We start from the raw sequence: 26,193 nt of genomic DNA, 5'->3' as shown, positions 1-26,193 counted from the left end.
AGAGCCACTGCATGCAGTGACAGACACTGTCCCCTTACAGCTTCACCTAATTTTAGGAAGCACTCAAGTACTCAGCCATTTCTGAAAGCCTTAAGTGGATTGGCACTTATTTAAAAATTCACTTGAAATCCTGTATTATAAAGGATGTCCTCTCTAAGTCTGCAAACAAAAAATGCTTGCAGTTAGTGTGCTAGAAACATTGCAAACCTCAAACAGAAGGTGCAACTTCCTTGTCAGTAGATTTCTATTCCATACCCACATCTGTAATATGTGGTAGCAGAAGCAGAAAAGAAAAAACAATGAAATGGTTCCACAGCCAAGAAAACAAATACATACATACATATATATATATATATATATATATATATGAACATGTATAAAAGTATATATTTATAGAAGTTTTCTTTAGGCATTCCAGATCAAGATTCTAGGTTAAAACCAAAAGGCAATAAAATTAAAAGAAAAAAAAAATCTTTTACATTCACATGTCATCTTTAAAATGCAGAGGAAGGTATTTTTTCTATAGCTCTTACACAGCAAAAATTCACAAAAATATGAGCCAGAGAATTTCAGCAAATTTTCTGTCCCTGGTGGCAAACTTGCAGTTCTCCATGGAGCCTCATCTTCAAAGTCACTTCATTTAAAATCACTAATTTCTCTGAAAATACTGGGGATTCCAGCAAAGTCCAATAGGGAGTGAAACAGTCTGGGAGGGAGAGTAAATAAGTAAAGGACAAGGAAAAAGAAGATACATACATAAAGAAACTGAAAACAACTTGCAAAGCACCGATGGAAGCATTGCCTAATAACCAACACGTGTGCTGGGCTCCCTGGGCACCCCACAGCTGCAGCTGTGCCACAGCAGGAGCTGCAGCTCCAGTGCAGGGCTCCTTCCACCCACAGCAGGAGCTGCAGCTCCAGTGCAGGGCTCCTTCCACCCACAGCAGGAGCTGCAGCTCCAGTGCAGGGCTCCTTCCACCCACAGCAGGAGCTGCAGCTCCAGTGCAGGGCTCCTTCCCACCCACAGCAGGAGCTGCAGCTCCAGTGCAGGGCTCCTTCCCACCTACAGCAGGAGCTGCAGCTCCAGTGCAGGGCTCCTTCCCACCTACAGCAGGAGCTGCAGCTCCAGTGCAGGGCTCCTTCCACCCACAGCAGGCTCCCTGTGCTCACCCCAGCAAGGCTATCCTGCTAAGGCAACCTGCATTACTACCTCAATACCTAGATCAGGTATTAAAAATAAATAAAATGATATTTTATTATTTTTGTTGTTATTGTTATATATATAATATATAATTTATATTATAGTGTGTATGTATGTTATATATTATTATATTGTTATATATTTTATTATTATAACATTTATTTATTTTTAATACCTAGATCTGGTATTTAAAATAAATAAAATAACATTTAAAAAGCTCAAATACAAAAGCCCACACACAACCTCTTGCCTACATTTTAATCAAGAACAGAAAGAAAATGAGAGCAGATATTACTTGGCTAGATTTAAAGGAAAAACACAATCCTTTTCAATAGCAGGCTCCATTTCTCAATATGACCATGTTCCAAAAGATTAGATAACAGTATCAGGCAACATCAGACTATTAATGACACAACCCTACAGAATGGAGAAAAGTATTTAAGCATGCTATTGACTTTGTAAGATTTAAGATACCAGCACACAAACAGCCCATCCTTTTCTAACACATTAACATACCAGTATTAAACGCTTGGATTAATGGATTATAAAGGAGTAATACCATAAATTAATTCTGATACATCTCAGCAAAGTTGCTGAAAAAGAAAAGGGGAAAAAAGAAAGGAAAAAGAAGAGATCAGCATTCCAGAAGTATCCCCAGGGGAAAGCAGCAGCCGATCATGGCACACATTACCTCTGCCCCTGGTTCATCCATCTGCTGCACCTCAAGGAATGCCACAGGGGAAGCAAACATGTGGAGCACAGCTAATAACAGCAATTCTGTCCATATTAGAAACTAATTATCACCCTTTGCTATCAGGATCAGTGCTTCCAGAATTATAAGCAATTTACTCTACTAAATACTAAATGCAGTCTAGAATTTAACACTCAATAACTCAATAGCTAATTTTTAAAAAATGTCGATTTGGACTTAGAGATCATACAAATTATGTTTCTTTTCCTCTCAACACCACCCAGTTTCTTGCATCTAAAGATTTAAATTTTTGTTGGTGGTTTGGTTTGGTTTCTTTTTTTTGTGAAGGGGTGAAGGAAAAAGAAACTCTGCTTAAACACAATTCTGTGCATTTAACTCTCAGCTCAAAACTGCACAATTACTGTGATTAAGTCTATGTAAATCTAACAAAAAAGACAAACATTTAGTTTGTATTGTATTAGCCATCTTCTGGAAATAACAGCACGAAATCTCATTGCTCCCTACCAAATATATTACTTTTCATTAAATACACAGACCATAAAACTACAAAATGAGATTAAAAGGCTGTGAATAGCATTTTATGTACTGACCCCACAAATAGAAAACAGAGTTTCTCCTCAGTCTGTTGTCATTCTACCAAACTAAAAATTAATAATCTGGAAGATTGCTGAGATCCCTCAGCATTAGGCTGGTCTGTAAGAACCTAATTATTTATTTTGAAATGACCGAGTAAACATTTTGTTTTAATTTTTGTTTTAATTTACTTTGATTTAATTAAGACTACCTATTTGAGGCACTACTTGGCACATTTTGTAGCACAATCCAAATAACTGAGAAACAGTGGGAAAATCAAGGAAAATCATATTATGAGTGAGTGCAAAGATCTGAATAAAGAGTATCAGATATGGATCAAAACAGTGCTTCTCTTGCAAGAATCTCAATTTCTCTTTGTTTTCTATCCATCCATTCCTCAAGCCAAGTACTTCTTTAGCCCTGACCCGAGTTTTGTCTCACAGCCTACCAAGTCCAAATCATCCTCCTCCAAATTCCCTCGAAGCCTGTCCTGCTTAGCCAGCAGGTGCCACTTTTTTGAGAAAGAGAAGGTCAACATTTCCCTAAGGATTTGAGCAAAATACCTCCTGGAGGGAGCAGTCTGGGATTGGTGCTTGGGTCTGCTCCCCTGGGTCTGCACATGCTGGCTCTGAGCCTTGAGGTAGCAATGTCAAGAACTGTTAAGGATTTACAGAGAAGTCTCTCAGATTTAAGTGAGAAGCATTCTAATGGAAATCACTCAACTACTTGGTTTGCACCTCTGAACAACACACATGGATATTACATTTTAAATGTTTTTAGATGAAAATTGAACATTCCCCAAAATATTTGACTCAAAAGTAAATAGAATTTAGTGCCAAATGCTAAAGAACTGCAATAACAAAGCAGAGCTACTGCTTTTTTTAGTACACAGACAAACGTAATACCAGTATACATTCACAGGACCTATAAAGCTATATTTCTTTGCTAAATAAGGAATAGTCAAGGCTGCATTTATGATCAACTGTATCCTTCAGCATGAAGGGATACAAAGCACAAACCGAATGCAAAACATCAGCAACTTGGCTTAATAAGATTACAGTACAGTAAAAGGTGCTCATAAGCATTTTCTATAAATGAAATGTAAAGCCTGATGACTCCATAGGAGCCGGAAGACCAACCTAAGCTCATAATGAAGGTATTGTGACAAAGCTTAGCATCTGAAACACCAACAGAATGGTGCAGTTCTGATATGGTTGAGAATTTCACAGTGATTATAATGCAGCCATGTTACAGTGGCTAGTTTTAGGGTAGTGTGCTAGTTTCTATGATCCATGAGCAGTTGTAAGGCAGATAATACTGAATTTACCTAGCATATTATTCCTTCCTCTAATCTCACTTCTCAAAATAACATTATATGTGTAATGGCACATGGTTGGAAAATTTAAACCACTTTCCCAACAAACTTAAATAAATCAGTAAAAATATACGTACATTTAACTCAGTACACAACAGTTGCTTTTTCAAATGCAGAGAAAAAGGGATATTATGATCTTCTGTGGGAAAAGCAAGCCATCAGACTGAATAAGTATCAAGAACTATAACCATTAATTCATTAAGTAAAAACAGTCAAGAAATCAAAACCATTCACCACTCCAATCACATCTGCCCTCTACCAGTACACAGAAACAAGTACTACAGTGAATCAAATAGCATCAGGCAAACTTGGTTTTTGTTCCACCTTTGCAGTTTCGAGCATGCTTAATGCCATGCCCACCACACACAGGCACAGCTATTCTTCTATCATCTGCATGCCTTCAGAAAACACTCCTACAGTCCTAGACTAGTAATGACAGAAATTTGCCTAAACAGATTTGTCAACAGCAATGATAAACAGCATATAAACTGTTCTACCAATATCCTACTTACCTTTTCAGCCTTACTAGATTCAGTAACTAAATTTACATTAAAATAATTGTACAATGGTACCTCAGCATTCAATGAGCCACGTTCCTAAGTATGTCACCATGAGCCATTCCTAGGACCAGGGGAAAAAATATTGAAGTATAAAACATAGAAGTCACCATCCTTTTACTTCATACCTCATTGTCTGTCCAATCAAAACCTCAGTGAAGTCAATTTATTTCTGTCAATGACATCTTTATTTCTGTAAATGACATCTCAAACCATAGACACACAGATAAATTGCATTTTATTTCTAAGAGTTACCAGGAGCTCATTGTGCATGCACAATGCATAGAGTGTGTTGAGGAGGAAGAACTAAAATAAGGATGCTCTTACACAAGCCAGTCACCCATTCTTGCCATCATTTACTAAAAATATTTTTTTTTTAAAAAATCCCTTCTGTTAACTGAAGCACCTAAAAGATGTTTTTTTGTTTGTTACAAGGAGAAGTCAATTCTGGAAAAAAATTATTTTAATTAGAATCAAAATACATGCAAGCCTTTGAGTAGATAACAGCTTACAGCCGCATGTCTATTTCTAATAATGCTCATAAAAAAAGCAGAATTTTAAGTAGAGGTCCTTTCTGAGAGAGGATTTTTTCCTTAAAAACCAACTTGGTTGCAAGCCACAATATAAAACCAAAGGACAAACTTAATTTGCCACTCCTAAAGCATACAGATTAGTAACAGACATGCAGACATACCCAGCTGAATCAGAAAATGTGTAAGAAAATAGGAGGGGTTGTTACAGTTGCTTTTTAATAATATGAAGTGACTGACCACCTGTGAGTATCTTCACTGTCAGCACTGGCAATAGGAAAGGGAATTGATGTTCAGAGATGCAGGCACATCCAGCAAGCTTCCACTTCACTATCTACACTTACCAGGGCACTTCCTTCACTGCAGTGCACCCTGTGTTACCACAACATTTTCTTCAAAAGTTTTCCATTCTCAGCTCCAGACATATATTACAGGAAACATTTTTTTAAGGATGTGCAACATCACATTTTATTTGAAACAAATGAGCATGCAACCCTTCTTAGGACTACTTTGTCTTACTCTAATACTAAGGAGAACAAGAGGAAAGTGCTAAGACTTCAAAAATATCAAAATTCCCAAAAAGAAAGTCAAATTAGAAAAGCCAAATACAAAAAGGCCAAAATGTGTCATATCCAGAACAGAAACACTTGAACAGTCATATTAAACCAGAGCTCCAGCCTGCAGTCCTGAGTTAGAGGCATATTGAAAAGAGTACTTTGAGCACCGAGCCAGCTCTCTGCTCTGCAAGGCACTTCCAGTATCAGGCCACATTCACATCCAAAAACTAGCAGAGATTTTACAGGCTATGAAAGCACACCTGTTTTGGACTTCTAGTTCCCTACAAATAGGCTTGTAAAGGAGTGAATAACTACTTAACAAACACTAAAAGGTCACAGACAACTTCCAAATGGCTGGCATTGCCCCAAGCTGTTACAACAGAGTTATGGATAGGCAGATAACAGCTTCTGAACCTAACTTGGCACACCCCAGAAGACCTTAGCATCCTTGCTGAGCTCTTTGCTTCCAAACAGACAAATCCTAAGAGCCCCTTTCTGCTCTCCAGCACAGGCTGGCAGTAAGCACAGAATGAATTTCACTGCAGAACATAAACCACAACCAAACCCAGCACATGTGCAGTGCTGGCTGTATGCACAAATGGCTCCCAGCCAGCTTGACTCCTATCACTCACAGGCAGGAAGAAAACCAGACAGGCCACTTAAGCAAAGGCTTGTTCACTGTGGGACAGCAACAGAAGATTTATTTGCACAATTGGACCCATTATGCCAATAACTTCTGTTCTCTGACACCCTTTACAGAAATCCTGAAAGGGAGAAGTTAAAGCACAGAGAGAACTAGAATTCACAACAATAGTCCCAAAATGGCTGAGACTGTGTGAGTTTATATACAAAGTGAAGAGTTAAAACTAGCAGCATGCAGGTGACTTCAATAGCACAGGATTATTAAGCCAGCATCCAAACTACATTTCAGTAACAAAATACTGTCATAATAAAGGTAATGACACAATTTTATTATATCAGATATAAAATAGTCTTGCAGGAACTTCACAGTATCAATATTTCCTCTGCTGTCTATACAGGACTTAACTCCCCCAATAAAGCAGGTATATAAGTGCTTGACTACATCAAAGCCAATATCACTGACATGTTCACTGATGGAAAGCCACATCTTTAACTGAACTCAGAGAAATGAAAATTATCAAAAATCTGGGAAAACTAACAAAGAAAGTCCTAACTGAACATATTCCATCAATTCCTTAAGGTCAAAGAAAAAAGTAATCAAGTATAAAAAATTCAAAAAGGTGGTTAGATATTCCAGTGCTGGCAGAAGTACATCAGACAGTTCTAGTGCTGTTTCAGAGAATCACAGAATATTCTGAGTTGGAAGGGACCCAAAAGGATCATCAAGCCCAACTCTTAAGTGAATGGTCCATATGGGGATCAAACCTGCATTATTGGCATTATTAGCACCATGTTCATTACTACTGCTGCCACAGAACACAACACAGAATTTCACATGTGTAAGCAATCTTTTACATTAAGCTGGTTGTTAGCTTTGCTTTGGTTAAGGGAAAACAGAAAATGCATAAAGGAAACCCACAAAGGCACAGTCTTCACAAAAGAGGTACCATTTCATCATAGTGCTGGCCTGTATTTCCAAAGAAGTTACCAGACTGCTGAGAAATTAAGTCCCTCCCTGTAGTCCTAATTTTTATCTGCATAAGTTCAACAAATTTCCTATGAAGAAATAATAATTCTTAATAGTATCATTCCAGATGCACACCAATTAGTACTATACATTGTATATTTCAAAGATCATTTCTAAAAGGGCTGGAAACAAAAATTATCTTCTTTTTTTTTCAATCTGTCTGCATTCAAATTTAATCCATCATGAGGTTTCAGAGGAAAAAATCAGGCTAAAAACAACTCAAAAGCCTATTCCCAGTCCCTTGGGAATGCAAAGTCTCAAAACACTAAATCTGTCACTGGTTCAGAGGTGATTGCAGACACTGCTGTGCCTCCAACTCACATTTTCAGTTGTACATTTCCAGAAATACATGTGTGTGAGAAGAAACTAAGACAAGTGATTTTTAAAAGGAAAAATATTTAAAACTCAAAGGTGATTACAACAGTCTTGAGGGATTCTTGAAGAATATCCTTACAATAAAAGTGAATTAAACTGTACTCCAGAAGACAGACATTTTTCTTAATATTTATGCCTATACACTTTCTTTTCCTCTGCCTACTTTCTTTTCTCATTCAAGACATCACCATTAAAAAAAAAAAAATTAAAATCACACCACCAGGAACAGTAATGAAAGAGAAAGTTACTGAATTGTCCCTGGGCATTTGTCTATCAACAGATGTTAGAAAGCCTAACTGGAAATCACAACACAGAGTACAGGCTCAGGACTGCCATTCCTTTGGTTCATCCCCTACAAATGCCTGGAGGAATCAGACACCTAGAAGCAGCTAACTGTATTATCCATACGGATGAAACTAAGCCCTGGATAAGGAAAATGACCAAATAAAATTTAAAAATAATAAACTTCAGCTAAACATCCAAATTCAAATCTACCCCAAGTAAAGCAAGTTTACTGTTTTCCTTGCTACCCAATGGTAATTACATTAGCAAAGTTTTATCAATGCCATTAACACTTACTAGTAGGAGCAGCACCACTACCAAACTGCTATAAAACTCAGAAATTCTTTTACACCTCCTCTTTATTTTTGCCTTGGAATTTAAAAATAAAATTGTTTTAAAAATAATTAATTCAGAAATTAGGAAGCATTCACATCAAGTCCAGAAGAAAGACATCCTCAACTACCTTAACCAGTTACAAAACCTGGTTGTGGACAAAAGTAATCACATGGGGGTGCACGTGGCCATGTGCATGAAGCACCCAAGAGCACAGCAGTTCTTCATTTCCCAGCTTCAAAGGTGGACACTCCTCTTTACAAATGCTGACGCTCTTAAGATTTGGTTTAAGTTTTTAGATAACACAACCATACCAAAATAAACATGAAAGCTGCCTTCATATTCTATTTCACTACCACTTCAAGACATATATTCTTCAAAACCAAGTTGGAGAAAAAAAAATCCTATCTACAATAATAACAGTCAGGGATCAAATGTACAATTTGCACATTAGCAGGAGTTGCAAAGATAACAATCTCCAAAGTTTCTTGCACATCAGGCACAAAGCAAATAATCTTCCCATGCTAACAGTTTCAACCAGATAATCTTATGGGCTTCCCTAAGAAATACCTCTGCTTCCTGATTTTCCCAGCTTTCTGTGTCTCCCTAAATACTCACTTCAGTGTAAACATGCTACTTCTCATAAAAGCTGCTGTGAAGTTTAAAAATTAGCACCTCAAATTTCTTGAATTACAAAGAGATAGGAAACCAGACATGAATTACCAAAAATAAAAAAGACAAAAAAGCCCCACACCAAACATTCACAATAAGTATAAGTATCACATTCAGAAGCTGCTGAAATGTAATCTACAAATTCAGGTCAACAACATTTAATTCCTTTGCACTGTCTCCTGTTTCAGTGTTTTCTAAAATATTTTTCCCACTAGGTATATCAGAAATTCCATTTACAATAAAAAGAAGGCATAACAGAGCTACAATATTTGGATCACTTGCTTTTATCCCAATCTGGTTGATTTTCACGAGGTTTACAGGATATAAAGCAGCTTTTTATCCCCCCAGAAGCTAGAACCAAATATAAAACCAGAGTCACAACAGACTAGTTTGGCAAAACATGGTAGTTGAATTTGGAGTTTCAAAGAACTGTTTGAGGGCCAAGTCACACTGTTTTTCTCTTACATAGTATTTATTTACAAAATAGGTTTCACTAATCAAATGGTACTGAGACCAAAGTACACTGTTAATATGTGAAGTATTTGTTTTCAAAATACCTGTAGTGCTTGAAGTCTTCCCTTTGACATGTGTTTTTTCATCAGCACTTCTTAAACTTACCCTCACATACCAGAATTATGATATAAAAATCAACTATTTTACAAAATGCTCCATTTAATGATACACAATCATTTTTATGGCAGAAGAAGCAAACAAGTTAAAAAGCACTTAGGGGAAATAGAAATTATTGTTTAGAAACAAACTTCTTCATGATCATTAGGTTAAATCAAATTTGTTTCCTAACTTTAAGACACACTCTGTTGCAGCACAATCAGCTTTTCCATTGCTGTTAGAGCATAGGTTCTGTCTACAACAAGACAAAGGATATTTTTTAAGTACTCAGAATCCAGATACAGTAGCAAATGCAGCCACATTTAACACAGTCTCATCTCTTGTTCCAGTCAGAGTAGGTTTTGTCAAAAAACCCACTTGATTACTGAATCTTTTTAGACGACTTGTTACCATATCCATGATTATTAGATCATGGCCATAGGCTAGACACTGGTACATATATCCAGCTGTCAGAGTGAATTTAATCCATTAAATACAAAGGATAGCTATGGACAGGGCTGTTTTCTGTTTATGTATCAGGAAACCTTTTTAGACCAGAAATTTTCTTCCTTGAAGAAATTTAGGCAAATGTATGTATCTGTGTTTTCTTATTTGGATAAGATTCAAATAAAATTTACAGAAGTGAGACATATATGTAATCTGTGAAGGTGTGCTGAAACAGTTTCTGTAATGCTGATATGAGCCCCAGACTGAAATTTGCATTTCCACATTTTTCACTAACAGCGTCTACATTTAAGAAGCTGTGTAGTAGACACAGCAAGAACTCAATTGAAAAAAAAAATTGATCAACATAAGTAAAAGATTAAATTAAACAAGCAGAGACATCAAACTAAATACAAAAGGAGGGAGTGAATATTGACACTGAAAACAGTGCAAGCTAATTTAACTCTGCTTAGGTCATATGAGGTTATTGATATTAACCCATTCCAACACCACCATTTACATTAACTGAGCAAGTTCAAAAACACTTCTTGTCTGTTATACAGTGTAAACACTAGCCCTCATTTTAGAGCTGAGGAAATCAGAAAATAGAAAAGAAAAAAAGAAGGGCAGTTCCTCAACGATGTAGCGAAACAGGAACAGAAATTTTGCCTCTTTGTTACATCCTTTAAAACTCAAGAATATCTTCTCTTCACTAGGCAATGATACAATCTTAACAAAAGCTTTTAATGGAGATAAAAAGCCTGCTTTAACTTTTTATAAAATTTTACAATTTTACAAAAATAACAGCACTAAGTAGAAAGTGAGTAATAATATTTCCTAGGACTTTGCTATTCCTAGTGAATTTTTAGATATAAATTAAGAGTCATTCAGACAAAAAAATCACGTTTCAATAATTACGTATTTTGTTAATTATTCAGTATTCCATGTTACTATAATTTAACAGATCAAATAAAACAATAGCATAGATTATAAAACTACAGAATACTGAAAAGCATCTAATATTTCAATATAGAAGCTTTTTATATCAATTAAATGACCTGTGCCTTTTATTTAAGGATTAGTCATGCAAGTATAAAACTATTTCAGAATTAGAATTTTAAAAGATAAATACCTATCTTCTCATACTAACCTCATTTAAAATACTATCTTTGTTAAGCCTGACAAAATCAGGCCAGTATTTATACACACTTACACATTCAGAACACAATGAGCTTATCTCAATGTATGTCAGTGACCCTACTGCCACAATCCCAAAAACAGTGCCTACTCAATCAGTACTGACTCAAAGGCTAAAAGGACACATAAATAGAACATTTGTTGGAGCTGTGAAAGATCTTTTATTCCCAAACGTGACTTGAGACCAACTGGCACAGCAGTCAGAGGGTACTGGGGTTGTCAGCGCTGTGTGCCTTCCCAAGGAGAGCTGCAGAGCTTCAGCACACCCTTCTGCTGAGGCAGCACTAAATTTGCTTAAAAGGGGAAAACAACAACAAGCAGCCACCTTGCAGAGCCCGATTCCCCTGGTTCAGACTCTCCTTGTGATCAGTGCTGACCTCTCCTTGGTGCAGTATCTGCTGCCCTCACATCACAGCCTGTCTGTGCAGGGCAGGCAAACTCACCTACAAACCGTGAGTACCAAGTCCTGGCTGAAGGGCTCAGAGCAGCAGCTTAGCAGCTTCCCAAGGCCAAGCCAAGCTGGAGCTGCCCTCCTGTCTGACAAAGGGGCAAGGCCAGGCAGGACTGAAAAACAAGACCCAGCTAAGGATCTCTAGTGTGGCACATGCATACATCTGCTGCAGCAGGCAGAAAATTTTCAAGTACAAATAAAGTATTCATTATTTCATTCTTCCTAATTTCACTTGGAAGGCAAAAAAAGAAGAATGAAGTGTTTGCTTAATTCTCACTTTTATCTATTTCAGAGAAAGCTATAGAGTTAAAGGCTATATTACATAAACAGATGTAAAGGATGGAGCAAGCTAAATGGATAACTTCAGAACTCATCTCATCTGGAGGCTCTTTCAGTAAAAAAGAAATACTTAGACACGCAAGTCCCAGTCCACATAAAATAATACGTGGTACAGTTTTAATCACATTGTCTCCAAACTTTAAAAAGAATCCACTTTTTTTTCAATTCCTCAGATTTAAAATTTTTTTATCTTCTTAAATAAGCAAAAAATTAATCAACTCCGTCCTGACAGCTCATGTAGAAATGGATTTTATGGCTGCCTAGTCTGTGCTCTAAAAATTGTCTCTGACTTCCCACACTTCATCTTGATGAAAAACTTCACACATTAAAAAAACCCCAATAACTATACTATCTAATGTGACACAAGAAATTAATAGCTTTTTCCTAATTTGAAAACAATTAACGTTTGGTAACTGCAGTCTGAGGAAGAAGCATTTATATGCAAAGATATAGCTGAGTTTCCTGAAAAAGAGATCTTATGTAAGGTATATTTTCCAAATATATAAAACTTTACACCTCTGCAAGTGATTTTCCCCCCATTAGTGTCACATTCATAAATAAAATGGTAGCAAGAAAACCATTTTACTTATGAAAAACAAAAACATGAATGAGAAAAGGATGATGAATGAAGCAGTGTACTTTCCCAACTGTTTTGCCCTACCCAAAACTACAGAGGAAATCTTCAAAAATATTTCTTCCAGGTACAAAAAGGAACAAGTACTGTGGGAAACTCAGACAGCGATACTGACTAGCTGCTAGAACCATTCAATCTCTAAGTGCATTCAAGCTCAGTATGTTAAATACACAAATAGTTCACAGAGAAAGATTTAAAAAGCTGTAGCTTTATGAACACTGGGTTCAACCAACCAAAGAAGCAAATAATGTATTTCAAGGAAATCTCTGCTTCCCGCTCTTTTTACTCCAGCCATGTGCTAATACTGACAAGGTACTTTCAGACCAATGCACCAAGCACTTCAGGAGATGCAAGAGCTGTGCCAGGAATCCTGCCTTCAGAAGGACTTTCATTGCTATGGCAACAGCATGTTCTGCAGGATCCAAGGCAGAGACAACCTGTGACACACTCATGAGAGATGGCCAAACTCCGCCGGAGCGCTCGCTGCAGCACAAGTGGCACTGTCACACACATGCCAGTTAGCACTTGCAGGAATGCAAGGCACAAAGCAGGGGGGGTTTATGATAGTTCACTTCACTTCCCTGCTTATAAACTGCTGCCTCTGGGAGAAAAAAATACCATTCACCTTATTAAATAAATTCAGACAATTCAAAGGCCAAAAAGTATATCATCATTAGCATAGAATACAAATTGCATTCAGGCATTTACCCCTGTTCTGGTCTCAAGTTCCCCTAACAGGATGAGGATAAAGGAAAAGGGAAAGGTTAGTACATAGCAAAAAGGCAAATTACTGAAACTATTATTCAGTACTCAACAAGTACCTTGAAATAAAGTGAGTTTAATGAGTATAGCAGACACACGTGGCTAGAAACTCTGGTTTTACTACATCACTCTACAAAAAACCCCAAACAATCTCTTAGAATGCTTCACCTTCTACCCAGAAATGTATTCACAAAACCACCCTTGACATCCTGAGATTTAATCACTAAACATGCCGAGTTTTAAACACCTCACATGCATCACTCTTACCCTTGTACGCATTTGTATACTACTACACAGGGACCAGCCACTAATTCAAGCCATTTAAAGCCACGAGAAGGAAATTTAAGTTCTTTACCCATTTCTGCATTTTATTACATTCCTTCTCAAAACTTAATGTAAGTTACATACATTTTATCTGCATAAACAGACAAAACCCTGCCTGCTGTTGCTCACCTAAGTTCATTCACCCCAGATGATCAGCTCTATCTTTCCCATACACAATAAAGAATACAACATGGCTGCATTCTCAGTGTTTCTGACAATGCCTAAAATAGTTTAGCCCCTTTTAAGATTCCTTCTGGTTGTACTGTACAGCACTCACACCCTGAAGGCCTGGTAGGATGCTGGGTGTATGTGCTGGAGAAGATATGGTCTTGCATTCTTTAGAGCCGCTCTCTCCTTCCTTTTGAAGTATCAGCATTATCTGACTTGCTTAGCAAGTAGTAATATTGCAGATTGTTAAAAAAGATTGCAAATAAATTAATAAAATTAACAGCTGAAAGAGGAAGAAATATGGGGGACTTAGTTTGTGGTTTTTTGGGGGTTGCGCTTTTGGGAAGTTTTTCAGGCTTTTGTATTAAGTTTTTGGTTTGTATTTTTTTCTGTTGTTATTTCGGTTTTGTTTGGGTATTTTTGGGGCGAGCTTTTTTAATTGAGGAGCTTTTAAATTCCATGTCTTACAAATACTCACAAGTATCTAATTCAGATGTTCCTGTCATAAGTAGTATTGAAAGTTTATGCTCCATTTTTTTTTGTGCGTGCTTATTACAGTCCTCTGGCAAGGGAATATGATATCAGAGATATTTTCAAGGTTACCAAAATAAAAGTATTGCACAGAGCAGAGAACACATGCCAGACATGACACGCATTTATACACAAATTGGCAGAAATGTGCATTTGTTTTATAAAATCCAGCTAAGGAAAAAATTTTTGCATTACCATTCTATTCAATCCCCTTGCATCTATGCATCTCAAGCACTAATCCTGCAAAGACCTACTACAAAATACAGCCATTTGAGCTCTACAGTAGTAAGCACCAGACACCATTTTTAGAAATACACAAAAGCTTTTCATTACTCAAAAACTCGGTCATCTTCATTAAATCACCATCTCTTCATAAAAGCCTTGGCTTCATTTAGCATTCAGGAAGATGAAAGAGCAGCTCCCCTCCTTATGGATTACTTCTCTATTACAAGAGAATACTTTGCACGTCAAAAGCAAACACTGAAGGATTAAATGATATTGTAGCTTCCGCTCTTATTTATCTGCAATGGGCAGTGAATAGAATTGCAAAGAAACAATCAGTGATTATTTTAAGCTGTGTTCTTTTGCAAGGATTATGACTCATGAAGTTGCTGCATAAAGAACTGGAACGGGATAGGTGTCGCATTGGAAATGGTCGAAACACCACAATATGAAAAATGTTTGTCCTACAAGCAAAGCTGTCTGATTTAATCATTTCATAGGGCAGCCACAATCGCTCCTGGGATAACAACCAAGACAATAGTATCTTGCATTCAGTAAACAAAAAATAAAAATATACACAGTGAATTCCATTCTCCTACAGAAAACTAAAAATACCTCTGGATTTTTTGTTTATACTGAATTAAGGGTAAAATACGTTTTAAACTCAATTTAATTTAACACACAGAACATGCACATTTATGGTCTGATATTCGTCTGCATTTTACCTGCAAAATGTACACAACTAGAAATAGCCAAATTTGGATTTTGATTAACTAGGTACATTTTTCTAACAATTAGCTCAGCACATTCATCTTTACATCTAAAAAGGAAGAAAAGAACACACCATCTAAAATATAACTTCCACAAAATATGGCTCAGAGCACACTTCAAGATAAAACTCCAGCCTAGCCTAACATAAGTCTTGTTCTGTTACCACTGCTTCAGCAAGAGCAAAGATCTCTTCCAGAGAGAAGCTAAACACAAAATGTGTCCTACAGTTGTGTTCATGAAAAGCAAACTAGAAGTGGTTCAAGTTCTTACTAGAAGTCCAGACAATTAACAACCTGATCAAGGCACGGAGACACCGCCAGCTCTGAACTAAAACTGGCACAAAATGAAACCCAATAAAATCTGCTACCAAAACAAAGCTAACTTGAATGGTGAAATACATACCTCACATGCTTACAAAAAACAATACAGACAATCTCTGCAGAAGATCAGGAGCAAAAAATCCACTGTAATAAACAAAAGTTACTTCTGGAAAAAAAATACGCGAATTGTCATCTCTATGTAAAAAAAAAAAAATTAAACCTACATATATTCCACTTAACAAAAAATTGCTACTGTAATAAAAATGTACACTTTTGGACCATCTTTTAAATGTACTTCCATAGCCCTAATATGAAAATGTACAACTTGTTTGTCCAAGATAAACTTTTCTTAGTTTTATGCTAAGTTTTTACTACCATTCACAGAGAGCATTCGTCAGCGCTGCAAAGTAAACACTTTTAGTCAGGTCTTTTTCACCCCCCCATTCCAAACACTACCTTAACACACCAGCAACAATTATTCTGGTGTGGTCCAGCAAGATTTCTCTGCATTACACTGGTAAAACATGAAGTTTATGCATTTTAAAGCCATTTCAGCCCTTTACTTAAAAAAAATAAGAAATCACATCTCTAGTACACAAGAATCTAACAAAGTCCTGAAGATTGATTGGGTACTTTTTAGCCTGATTATCCTCTGAAAACAGTGAGATATTATAAATATAACAAAAGCTACTCTTTCTGATCATTCTTGGTATTCAGTTAACATCTTCACCAAAGAAGTACGTCCTTTATGTTTTTGAATGTTGTGTTTACAAACACAGTTTTGTTTTACAGATGAAAAAACAAGGCATTCATTCAAGACATTAAAAAAAATTATCATTATCTCATCTTAGAGTCATAATAGAAAAAAATAAGAAACAAACAACTTTGCCCCTACAACCACTAGTAAATAATGCATTGTAGTATTTAAAAAGTCCATCAAGTACCACAAAATACCTCCAAATCATCAGGTTGAAGTATACAATAGAACTGGGGAGTGCTAAATTTTCAAATTAATTAAAAATAAACAAAAAGCAAACAAAACCCAAAAAATGCAGGACTGGCCATTACAATATAATGCAGGAAAAAATCTCTCAGTTATTAAAAAGAAAAAAAAAGAAACTTCCTATCCTTAGAATGATCATTTTTCCTACCTTTTCCTATAATGTTTAATAGCCAAAAGTGATAAAGGTGAACACACTATTTAGAATTAATTATGCAGATTCAATAACAATCTCCAAATAATTCACATGCAAAAGAAAACACCGCTTTTGCTTATTTGTTTATTTCCAATCTAGTGACTTCCTCACAGAAGATTGTACAAAACCAATCAAGTTCTGCTACATATTTCTGAAGAAGTGCTAACCCGATGAATTAGATAATACCTGCAAAAAAAGGTTTTCAGAGAAAATACTTTATTTCATGAGGTCACTTATGGAAACTGAATTTTTAAGTATGAAAATTAGTATTTATTTTGAAGTATATTTAAGACAGAAGACTTATTTATTCTATCCCATAGATCACATCTGGCTCTGTGGGTACTTTAATAAATTTTATATGGTTCTGAAAATGCTCAATGCTATTTCCCTGTAAACACAGACCTTCCACAATAGAGGAACAAACAGAACTGCATCTCCATGGTCAAGAGAGGTCAGTTCAAGAAGCCTAGCAAACTATTTCAGTTTATGTGCAGCTTTGATTTTAAAAACAGTCCCCACAAACTTCACTCTTACTAAGTGGTATGGTATTATAGTACCAAACAACCTCCTCTTCATAAATACACACAATGTTCAGCCCTGAAAAAATTACACTACGCCTTTAGCAATTTCAGGAAAATATAGTTTACCAAGTTAATGCTAGAGTATAGGGTAGATTAACAGAAACTCATATAATGGTATCTGCAGGCTCAGCTATGGATAAAGTAGAATTACCTGAGACAAACAGCTGTCACAGCAACTAGACAGAAAAACATCTAAGGGGTTAAATCCTCTTTGTGTGACAGCTGGAAAGAAGTGAGGGGAAGGGGAACTTTGGCAAGCATGTATGAATGATAAGCTTTTAACATGAAATTCCTTTGCTAAACATCAAAAAGAGACCATAAACAAATATACCCAAGAAAAGCTAAAACTCAGCAAAAGCTGCAGACACTAAAGTTTTACAGGGGGAGATTACAAGCTCAGCTGACATTAAAGGACATACAAATACATAAGAATCCCATTCATACTGCTCTTCCTCCTCTTTACTTAAACCCTTAGCCCTCACATTTCCATTTCTATCAAATCTGCTGTCTGGATAAATACAAAATTTCAAATCCTGTTCTTTCCACATGCCATTAAGACCACTGCCCAAACAATCTGAATACTCTTCATCACTTAGAGTAGATCAGAAAAATTTGGCAGGATACAGAGTAACTGGCTGAGGGGAGGCTGATAGTGGAAGGTGCCCCATCCTTAGATCCACATCTGGAAAGGACAAGGCAGTACTGCATCCCAGATCTTCTGAAGCCATCCAGAAATCATTGCAAAGATCCTCCTTGCATCCCAAATCATTAATATTTATATGTGGATTGGAGGTTGCATGCTGTGCCTGTAACACAGTGACCACACTGCTGCTCTCATCTAAGGAAAAAGTTGCTGGAAATGCAGGATTAACTTTTTGAAGGAATGCTTTCTACATGCCAACACAGCAAAACTCAGTTTCCCTTAGTAATGGTGTCAAATGTATCTCTAAACAGAAGTCAGACCAGCACTATTAAAATTCTCAGATCTTCTGTTTGGAAAACAGCAAACAATTTCTGACCAAGTGTCATGAGGTTTATACCATCATCTTTCAAAATCAAAGTCAACAGTAATGAACAATGGACTAACACTTATTCCTCTGCTCACTAAGCTGGATTCAGAATACTGAGCTGTTTTGGTCTTTTTCCTCAATCCCTAAAACCTCAATATCCATATGACCACAAACACCTTGCAATACACTGCTTCAAAGCTGGGTTGTCAGTTCTCTCTACTTATCCAACATTTTTTCCCCTTCTCTTTCTAAACAGGAGTATGGAAGTTGTATCTCACAGGAATACACACTATACTTCTCAAGACTTTTCATGGCACGCATGGTAATTTATCTTTCCAAAGGCAAGGAATGGAAGGAGGAAATGTGACAGCAGCAGTGAGACAGGGGCTGCCAACAGGTAAGCTGCAGAGTCATGAATTTACTGCCTCTGCATCACCCTCAGGTTTCTAAATGCAACAGGTGAGGGATCCAGACTGGAATCTTGCTCTCACTTGCATCTGGCCCATTTGAAGAGAAATCCATGGGTCATCCCCTACAAAAAAAGGAAGGTAAAGAATTTCTTCTGCTTTCTGCTTTCAAGCACAAGGCTTCTTCAACTCTCCTAAGGCTCTTCAGAGGAGGACAAAATTCAGCACCCCTCAGACCAAAGATGAAATGCCAAGTTTCCAGGTCTGCTGGTTCACCTTTAATGAAGCTAGAGGACAATCCAGATTTTTTTTTTTTTTAATAAAAAAGCTATACTGCTGCATGAACTAATGCTTAACAGGCCACTCCAGATTTCCAGCATTTAAGACACAACAAGAGTGCCTTTTCTCTTCAGCAATTGAATAGATCAATGAACAGAGTATCTAAACCATTGCTCCTCCAGGCAACTCTCCCAAATGCTTTTTTTTTTTAATTTGGTCTGTTTCTTTTACAAGAAAATTGAAAAGGAAGTAAGAGTTCACAGGATTGACAAAGTCAGGTTTTGTTAATTTTAGAAACACTGTTTGGTAACTTAAGGGACCTGCTGAAGAATTGCCATTGTGTCCATTCTCAAGACACATGGCCCTAATTTAGGGACACTCAGGTTAATGGCAGGCTATCAACTTAAATGGTCTTTGCATCGAGTCACTAATTAGCAGCCTATCCCAATCCAGGGCATCCCTTGAAAACTCAGTACATTAGTAGAGACAAGTGGAAAGGGCAGCCAGTCAAGTCTCTTGAATTTGTATAAAAGATACCAAACCAACACAAACAGATACCTTCAGAAGTTTTTGCATATATTAGGAATGTCTGGGTACACACAAGGTTTGAGCCCAAAGCTGTTCACTCCCAAAGTTGCATACTTAGTTTCCATGAACTTCAGAAGAAGCTTACAGACAAGAGAGGTGCCATATTTTGACAACTTGGCTCCTAAACTGTACCTCTTACTTTAAACTCTTATCCCTCTTTTCTGCTATAAATCCACAATATCTTATTTCATCTCTTGGACTGATACCTCACTGATGCATGTGCACAGCCACGTGCAAAAATAATAAATAATGCTATTAGTACTTTGAAAAAGGTACTAAATTGAAAATGGTAGGCCACAGAAAAATACTGCCTTGGAGTTACTCTTCTTTGCAGAAGACAAAAAAAAAAAACACAAAAGGGAGTTATTTTAGATTTAAAATAAAAACCTGAGATTTAAAAAGTCACTTACAAAAAAAAAAACTGAGATTGTGATCAAATCTACTAAAAACCATAAGAAAACTGCACTACTATTGCCTATGGTAGCACATGCATATTGTGACTGGTTGTTAATGGAATTACTGTAATAAATAAAGGGTGTTGGGCAAAATCATAACCATCCAAGTTTGTACTGGTATACATGCTGTAGCTTAGACAAAAGCAAAACAAGAAAAATGTCACTGTAAATCACAAACACTACCTTTACCCATAGCAGCAACAGAAGATTTAGATTTTACATAAAATCTAAAGGAAAAAAAAAAACAACTCCTGATTAAAAAGCCCATTGGAACAAATCTCTGACCTTTGCAACCTTCTAGTAAAGTTTCTAAGACAGAAATGGCTTCAACTTCAGAAGCTGGCTTTAGAGAAGAAAAGAATGACAAGTTCTGTTTCAAACAAGAATTAAGTACAGCAGGTATGACAAGGAATATTTTGTGGCTTAACTCACTGGCTTACATATCAGGTTACTTTTCCAATATGTTTATTTTCACCAGCAGTCTGACCAAGTTATTTGACTTTATCAGCAGCTTACACGACTTACTGTCATAATATACTACAATATATCAGATTAGTTCACTTATTTTATCTGCAGCTTTCATTCATAACTGATTGACCTGTAGAAAGCAAACCTGCCCCAGCTATCTCTTAATCAAAACACAATGTTCATCTGTTAATCCAAGACAGCAATTTCTTACAAATTATAGATCAGTTGTATTAGCTGTTTTATTCATGCAACCCAACTATACATATATTTCTAAAATATAATCAACAGAAGTCTTGCAGAGTTATAGCAAATCAAGCTTGTTACATCAGGATTAATAACATGCACCCCAGTATTTCCAACACTTCACAAAACCACACCTGAAAAACAAACAAAACTTATCCATTCTTTAACAGCAACTAATTTGTCCCTTCAAACTAGGGATCAGTGAGTGATGAGGAAAAAGCACCAAGGAAGCATTCCTTCCTTCTAAATCAGATTTCCCAGAAATATGGAGTCTTAAGAGCCACAGAGACATACACTGATCTTCACCTACTTAATGGGGGCCATTAGGCTGAATCTCAAATCACTGACAGGTTGGAGGGGGAGGGGAGGTGTTTGCAGATGTTTAAGTTTAAATGAGAAAGAGAGGCCTCTAAAATAAAAAACAATGAACACACTCTTACTTCAACTAAGAAAAAGAAAGCACTTTCCTCTAGCATGCTTGTAAAAATATTACAAAAATAAAGCTTAATGGGAAAGATATTAAAGCAAGCTTCACTTCTCTAATTGCCATCAAAACCACTGAAAGTCTCTGTAAGAGGCAGCAACACTCAAAGAAAAAAAGAAGTACTTTTTAGGAATCTGTGTACAGTGGGATTTTCAATCCTAGATAGCTCAAAGGAATAAATACCTCCTCTTCTCATGTTTCTCTTTAAAAAGTGATCTCTGGTCAGTTAAAAAAAAAAGCTTTTAAGTATTGTTTGTCCTAGAAGTTACAAAACACTTGAAATTATAGCAAGACCACAATTAAATCAAAGTACTTAGAAAGTAAATGCCTGTACTTCATCACTGATCTTGGCACAGTTTTTCTACAATACTTAACAATGTCTCAGAACACAACTAATAAAGAAGTTTGTCACCTCTCACTCCTGTGGAGTAATCACCCTAGGTCAAGGCTTAGATCATAACATGACCAGAATTAGGGCATATAATCCAATATCCACTAAATTTCTACAGCTAGAAATGTTTTTAATGAAAATCTACAAATATATACTACTATCATTCCAAGGGGAACTCAGCTGAGGTTGTAGCCTGTTTGACAGTTGCCGTGTTGTAATGAGAATTGGTATTTATAGGAGGATACACCATATTGGTAAAGAAATTCAAGGAGTCACACTGTTTCTCTTAATGAAATAACTATTCTGGCATTCTCTCTTTTTCTAAAAGATCCAAGGGAAAAAAGGGAAGCACTACCTGCAAACAGGACATGCCACATTACTTAGCAGTGCTCTAAGACCTTATGTAAAAATTAAAATTTTATTATTCAACAGAAAATCATTCTACTCATTCAGGGAAAGCAAGGACAAAGCGGGGTGAGGTGTTCAGGCTGTGCTCCCCACAATTAAGCTTTAGGTGCCTGAATGTCTTTTAAAACAAGCTTCAGGGAAACAACTCTCTTAAATATTTGTATTTTTAAAAATTTAAATATTAACTACATTGTAGGACAGATTTGCTGTCTTACTATTGCCATTAACTTACACCTGATGTACTTTCAAAGAGGAAGAGGAAGCCAGTTGTTTATTTCAGGAGAAAACCTAACTTGAAGACTCCTTCAAGTATGTAACAATTACATTTGCTAAACAGTTTCATTAAATTAAATGTGAGAGACAGTCTCTGGAAAATTTTAAAATTACTCAATGTATAAGTTTTAAGATGCTTTTAAAAACAAAAATCCTTAAGTGTTACTAAAATGCAGTGTCTTTTGGACTCCCAATGTAACAACCCTGACAACCTAAGAGGCTAATAGGGGATGTCACTGCAGAACTTCAAGCCACTACTTCACTACTCTACTGGCATTCTAAACATTTATTTCCATTAACTAAAACACAAACATCACTTTTTTGTATCCATAGGATCAAAAATATCATTTCACTGTATTCAAACAAGTTGAACCTACATAAAAAGTTCTATCAAAAACTTACTCTGGTTTCTCTTTTGTAGTAAGTATTCCCTTTAGGGAATGACACAAAGCACCTGTTTTAAAATTGCACTTATTTCCTACTACAGTCCTAGCTTAAAGGTCTCTGACAGCAATGAGGTGGACCCTGTGACAATGTGATAATACACAGAAGCCACAAAACATGTGCAACATGTAAATACACAGTTACTTGCTTTCCAGATGCATGGATAAAGTTTCAACACAAGAAAATTCTAGTTGCCAAATCTTTGAGAGCTACATAGTACTAGAAAATTGTATTAAACTCACATTTTCCTTAAGCACTGCATTTAAAAATAGCATGTCCTTGAGTCAGGAGTATTTAACTATTTGGTATTTTACAGAAGTTTTCTCCCTTCATACAAGGGGGCTAGGAAATTCCTCAATTGAACATCTAGGTTTGATTTTCTTAAACAAAAACACCACAGTCATTCATGTTTAATACAACAAATATACAACTTCCATGTCAGTATGGCCAGAGACACTCAACACTTCACTGTACTGTAGTTAAAAGTCTAAAACAGAGAGGAAAACCATGGTTAAAGTTAGCAAAATGCACTATAAAGATCAAAATAGCACATCTCTAACTGATCTGAATGTATTACCAGAATATGCACAAATGAAAGATTACAATACTCTGAGAACACGGAGACTACACTGAAACATTAAGACCCGGTGAGATGAACATTTTGTGCCTCGGATGCATCCTACCTGATCCACTGAACTGGCTGCTTCCTAGTGTAGTTGGTCTGGTTTTTCCACTATTTACAGGTGGGGAAAACATCTGCAAAACAAGAAAAAAAAGACATGTTTTAATTGGTTTTGAAAATCTGTGCTGAATTATTAACGGAAACAGAAAAAAGGTTAAAAGGAAACAGGTTTTTTTTTTCTATTTCTGCTTGAAAACAATGCAAGATGTGTGTTTAGACACACAAAACCAATAAGCTGAAGTACTCCTTAATAGAACCAAAACCTCATTTCTACATGAACACAAACAACTTGAAACTAAAAGGACACCTACTACTACTGTGACTATTTCAAATAGTTATACGACTTACATTTTCTTATTCAAATTATATTTCTTACTGATCTGCAAGTCACTGCACAAAGACAGCATTTAAGATGCAGTAGTTTTCTATTATATTTAAAATTCAGGAGCCTTTTTGGTATGGTAAAAGTAACACACAGAAAATACCTACAATTTTCTTAGCCAAGACCATCACTTATTAACTTTTTTTGTGGGAAATAATTTTTCTTTTGTTTAAATAAGAAAAAAACCACCCAAGAGCCAAGGTACCAGTGCCACACACCAGCTTAACCAATGTTAATTATTAGATTATGCCACCACTGGGTCAGCCTGATTTTAACCAGTTAAACCAATTGACCCAGCTGGTATTACAGCATTAAATCTGGAAGTCTAGACATTACATCAAAGTTCAGGTGTCCAACTTGGCTGAGGCAGACCCAGCCAAACCCTGCACGCTGCGGCCCCTGCTCCTCAGTCCGCACGACCACGGAGAACTCATGAGGAGACTTCAGAGAATATCCTACCGCACTGAAGTCCAGCAAGTCGCTCAATTCCTTGTCAGTTCCTATAGCGGCCATCCTCTGCTGCTGGGAATTCATCTTCCTCCGCTCCTCCGATCACCTTTCTAGGGCACAGGGAGAGAGGCACAGGCAGCACTTCACGGCGCGAACGGGCCCCGGCGAACGGGGGCCTCCCTCCGGTACCTGCGGCCCTGGGGCGGGGTGGAGACTCCCGGGGGAGCCTCGCTCGGCCGGGCGGGCGGAGGGGATCGGCGGCAGCAGCTTCCCGAACTAACCAACTCTCTTCAAGTTTCCTCAGGCTCCCTCCTCTGCCTCATTCCACTTCTCCCCCAACCTCGAGCAAGGCACGGTCACGCCGCAGAAGGGCGGCAGCCAGGAATTAAGTCCCCCCCAGGCAAGAGAAAGCAAATAAACAGCCGCGGCCCGGCGAGGTCCGGAGAATTAGCGAGAGATTAAGTGACTCACTGTCCCCGCAACAATGGGGCTGACGAGCGGGGCCGGACGAGCCTCAGCAGAGCCATCCCTGCCCCGGCATTACCGCCCGCCGCCGGTGCCGGCTCCCCCTCCCCCTCTCTCCCGACCCACCCACCGGGGGCCGCGGCCGCCGCTCCGCGCTCGGGACCGCGGCGGGCCGGGAGCCGCCCCCGCGCGCCGCACGCGCACACGCGGGACCGGGCGCGCGCGCCACCAGCGGGCGGGTGGGGGGGGGCTGGAATGCGCGTGCGGCGGCGGGGACGGGAGGGGCCCGCGCCTTCCCTTGTGCCGGCGGGCGCCGCGGGGGAGCCGCCGCGGCCCCGCGCCCCGGCAAGTTTCCGAGCCGCCCGGTCCTTTATGAGCGCGGGTAGACGCCGAGCGCCGCCCACGGGGACTCGCTCCTGCCCGCCGTCCGCGGCCCGGAGACCCCGCACGCCCGCTCCGCCACCAGCGCGGCCGGCCCCGGCTGCCGCCCCTCGGGTTCCCCAGAGGAGCCTCCGCCTCCCCCGCGGTCTCCCCGCCGCCGCCCCGGGCAGCCCCACTCCCGCCCGCACGCCCGCGGCCCCGTCCCCTCGCCGCCGCCTCTGCCCCTGCGAGCGCCCGGCCGCCGCTTCCCTCCCCCGCCGCTCTCTCCCAACTTCTCGCGGCCGCCCGCACTTACCCGCTGCCCCTGTACGCTCCGGTGACCAGGGCCGGGCCGGCGGCGGCGCGCGGGCCGCGGGCTGGGTGGGAGGCGATGAGCCGAGCGCTCCCCCCCCGCTGGAAGGAACTTGTGGGTTCCCTCAGGCGGACATTTTTTTGCTTACAGAGCCTCAGCACCACGTTCACGGCTCCGGCTCCGTATCCCTCCGCGCCGAGCGCCGCCGCCTTAACCCTTGTCGCGCCGCGCCGCTCCCGAACGGGGCGGGTGGGGATCTACGGAGACCCACGGGAGCCGCCCCGGCACCCGCCTCGCCCCCGGACGCGGCGCCAGGACGCCTCAGCAGATGGGGAGAACCGGGTCCCCTCGGGCAGCTCAGGCAAACACACACCCCGCGGGAACAGACCCCTCCCCAGCGCTCCCCAACTCAGCCAAACCGCCAGCAAACCTCGACATGCAGCACTGCCGGCAATGCACGTGCCTCAAAAGACATTATCGCACTCACCCTGAATTCACATACCCTAAAATACGCCCGAATACTTTCAATATATCAATACACAGTCTTACTGCTCAAAATAAAATGGCATGTAAATTACATTAATTTTTAAGCATTCATTAGCAGCCTCCTCTTAAATACGTGCCATTAAAACCGTAACGTGTCGAAGCACAAGAACATGGCTGTTACTTCAAGAACACACACTCAAATAAACTCTGCAGCCCTCTG

General features: G+C 38.7%; 1 protein-coding gene across 7 annotated transcripts in view; it reads right to left on the bottom strand.

Annotated features, from left to right (window-relative positions):
- The window catches only part of TCF12 (transcription factor 12), a 161,049-nt gene extending 135,426 nt beyond the window's left edge, over positions 1 to 25,623 (bottom strand). For 6 of the 7 annotated variants that reach the window (XM_054273044.1, XM_054273047.1, XM_054273046.1 and 3 more), the window contains exons 1-3: positions 25,491 to 25,623; positions 24,359 to 24,459; positions 23,519 to 23,591 (exon numbers count right to left, since the gene is read on the bottom strand). In XM_054273044.1, the coding sequence (XP_054129019.1) occupies positions 23,519 to 23,591; positions 24,359 to 24,433 (148 nt within the window). In that variant the 5' untranslated portion in view covers positions 24,434 to 24,459; positions 25,491 to 25,623. Of the gene's footprint in view, positions 1 to 23,518; positions 23,592 to 24,358; positions 24,460 to 24,820; positions 24,840 to 25,490 lie in introns of those variants that run through there. The other variant, XM_054273045.1, reaches the window with a different exon arrangement.
- Positions 25,624 to 26,193: the final 570 nt, after the last annotated feature.

The sequence above is a fragment of the Melozone crissalis genome, unplaced genomic scaffold (genome assembly GCF_028551555.1).
Source record: "Melozone crissalis strain CALT ecotype California unplaced genomic scaffold, PUWL_Pcris_2 ptg000014l_1, whole genome shotgun sequence".
In the NCBI taxonomy this organism is placed as follows: Eukaryota; Metazoa; Chordata; class Aves; order Passeriformes; family Passerellidae; genus Melozone; species Melozone crissalis.
The sequence above is the reverse complement of the archived record's forward strand: the minus strand, read 5'-3'. Positions and strand labels throughout refer to the sequence as shown.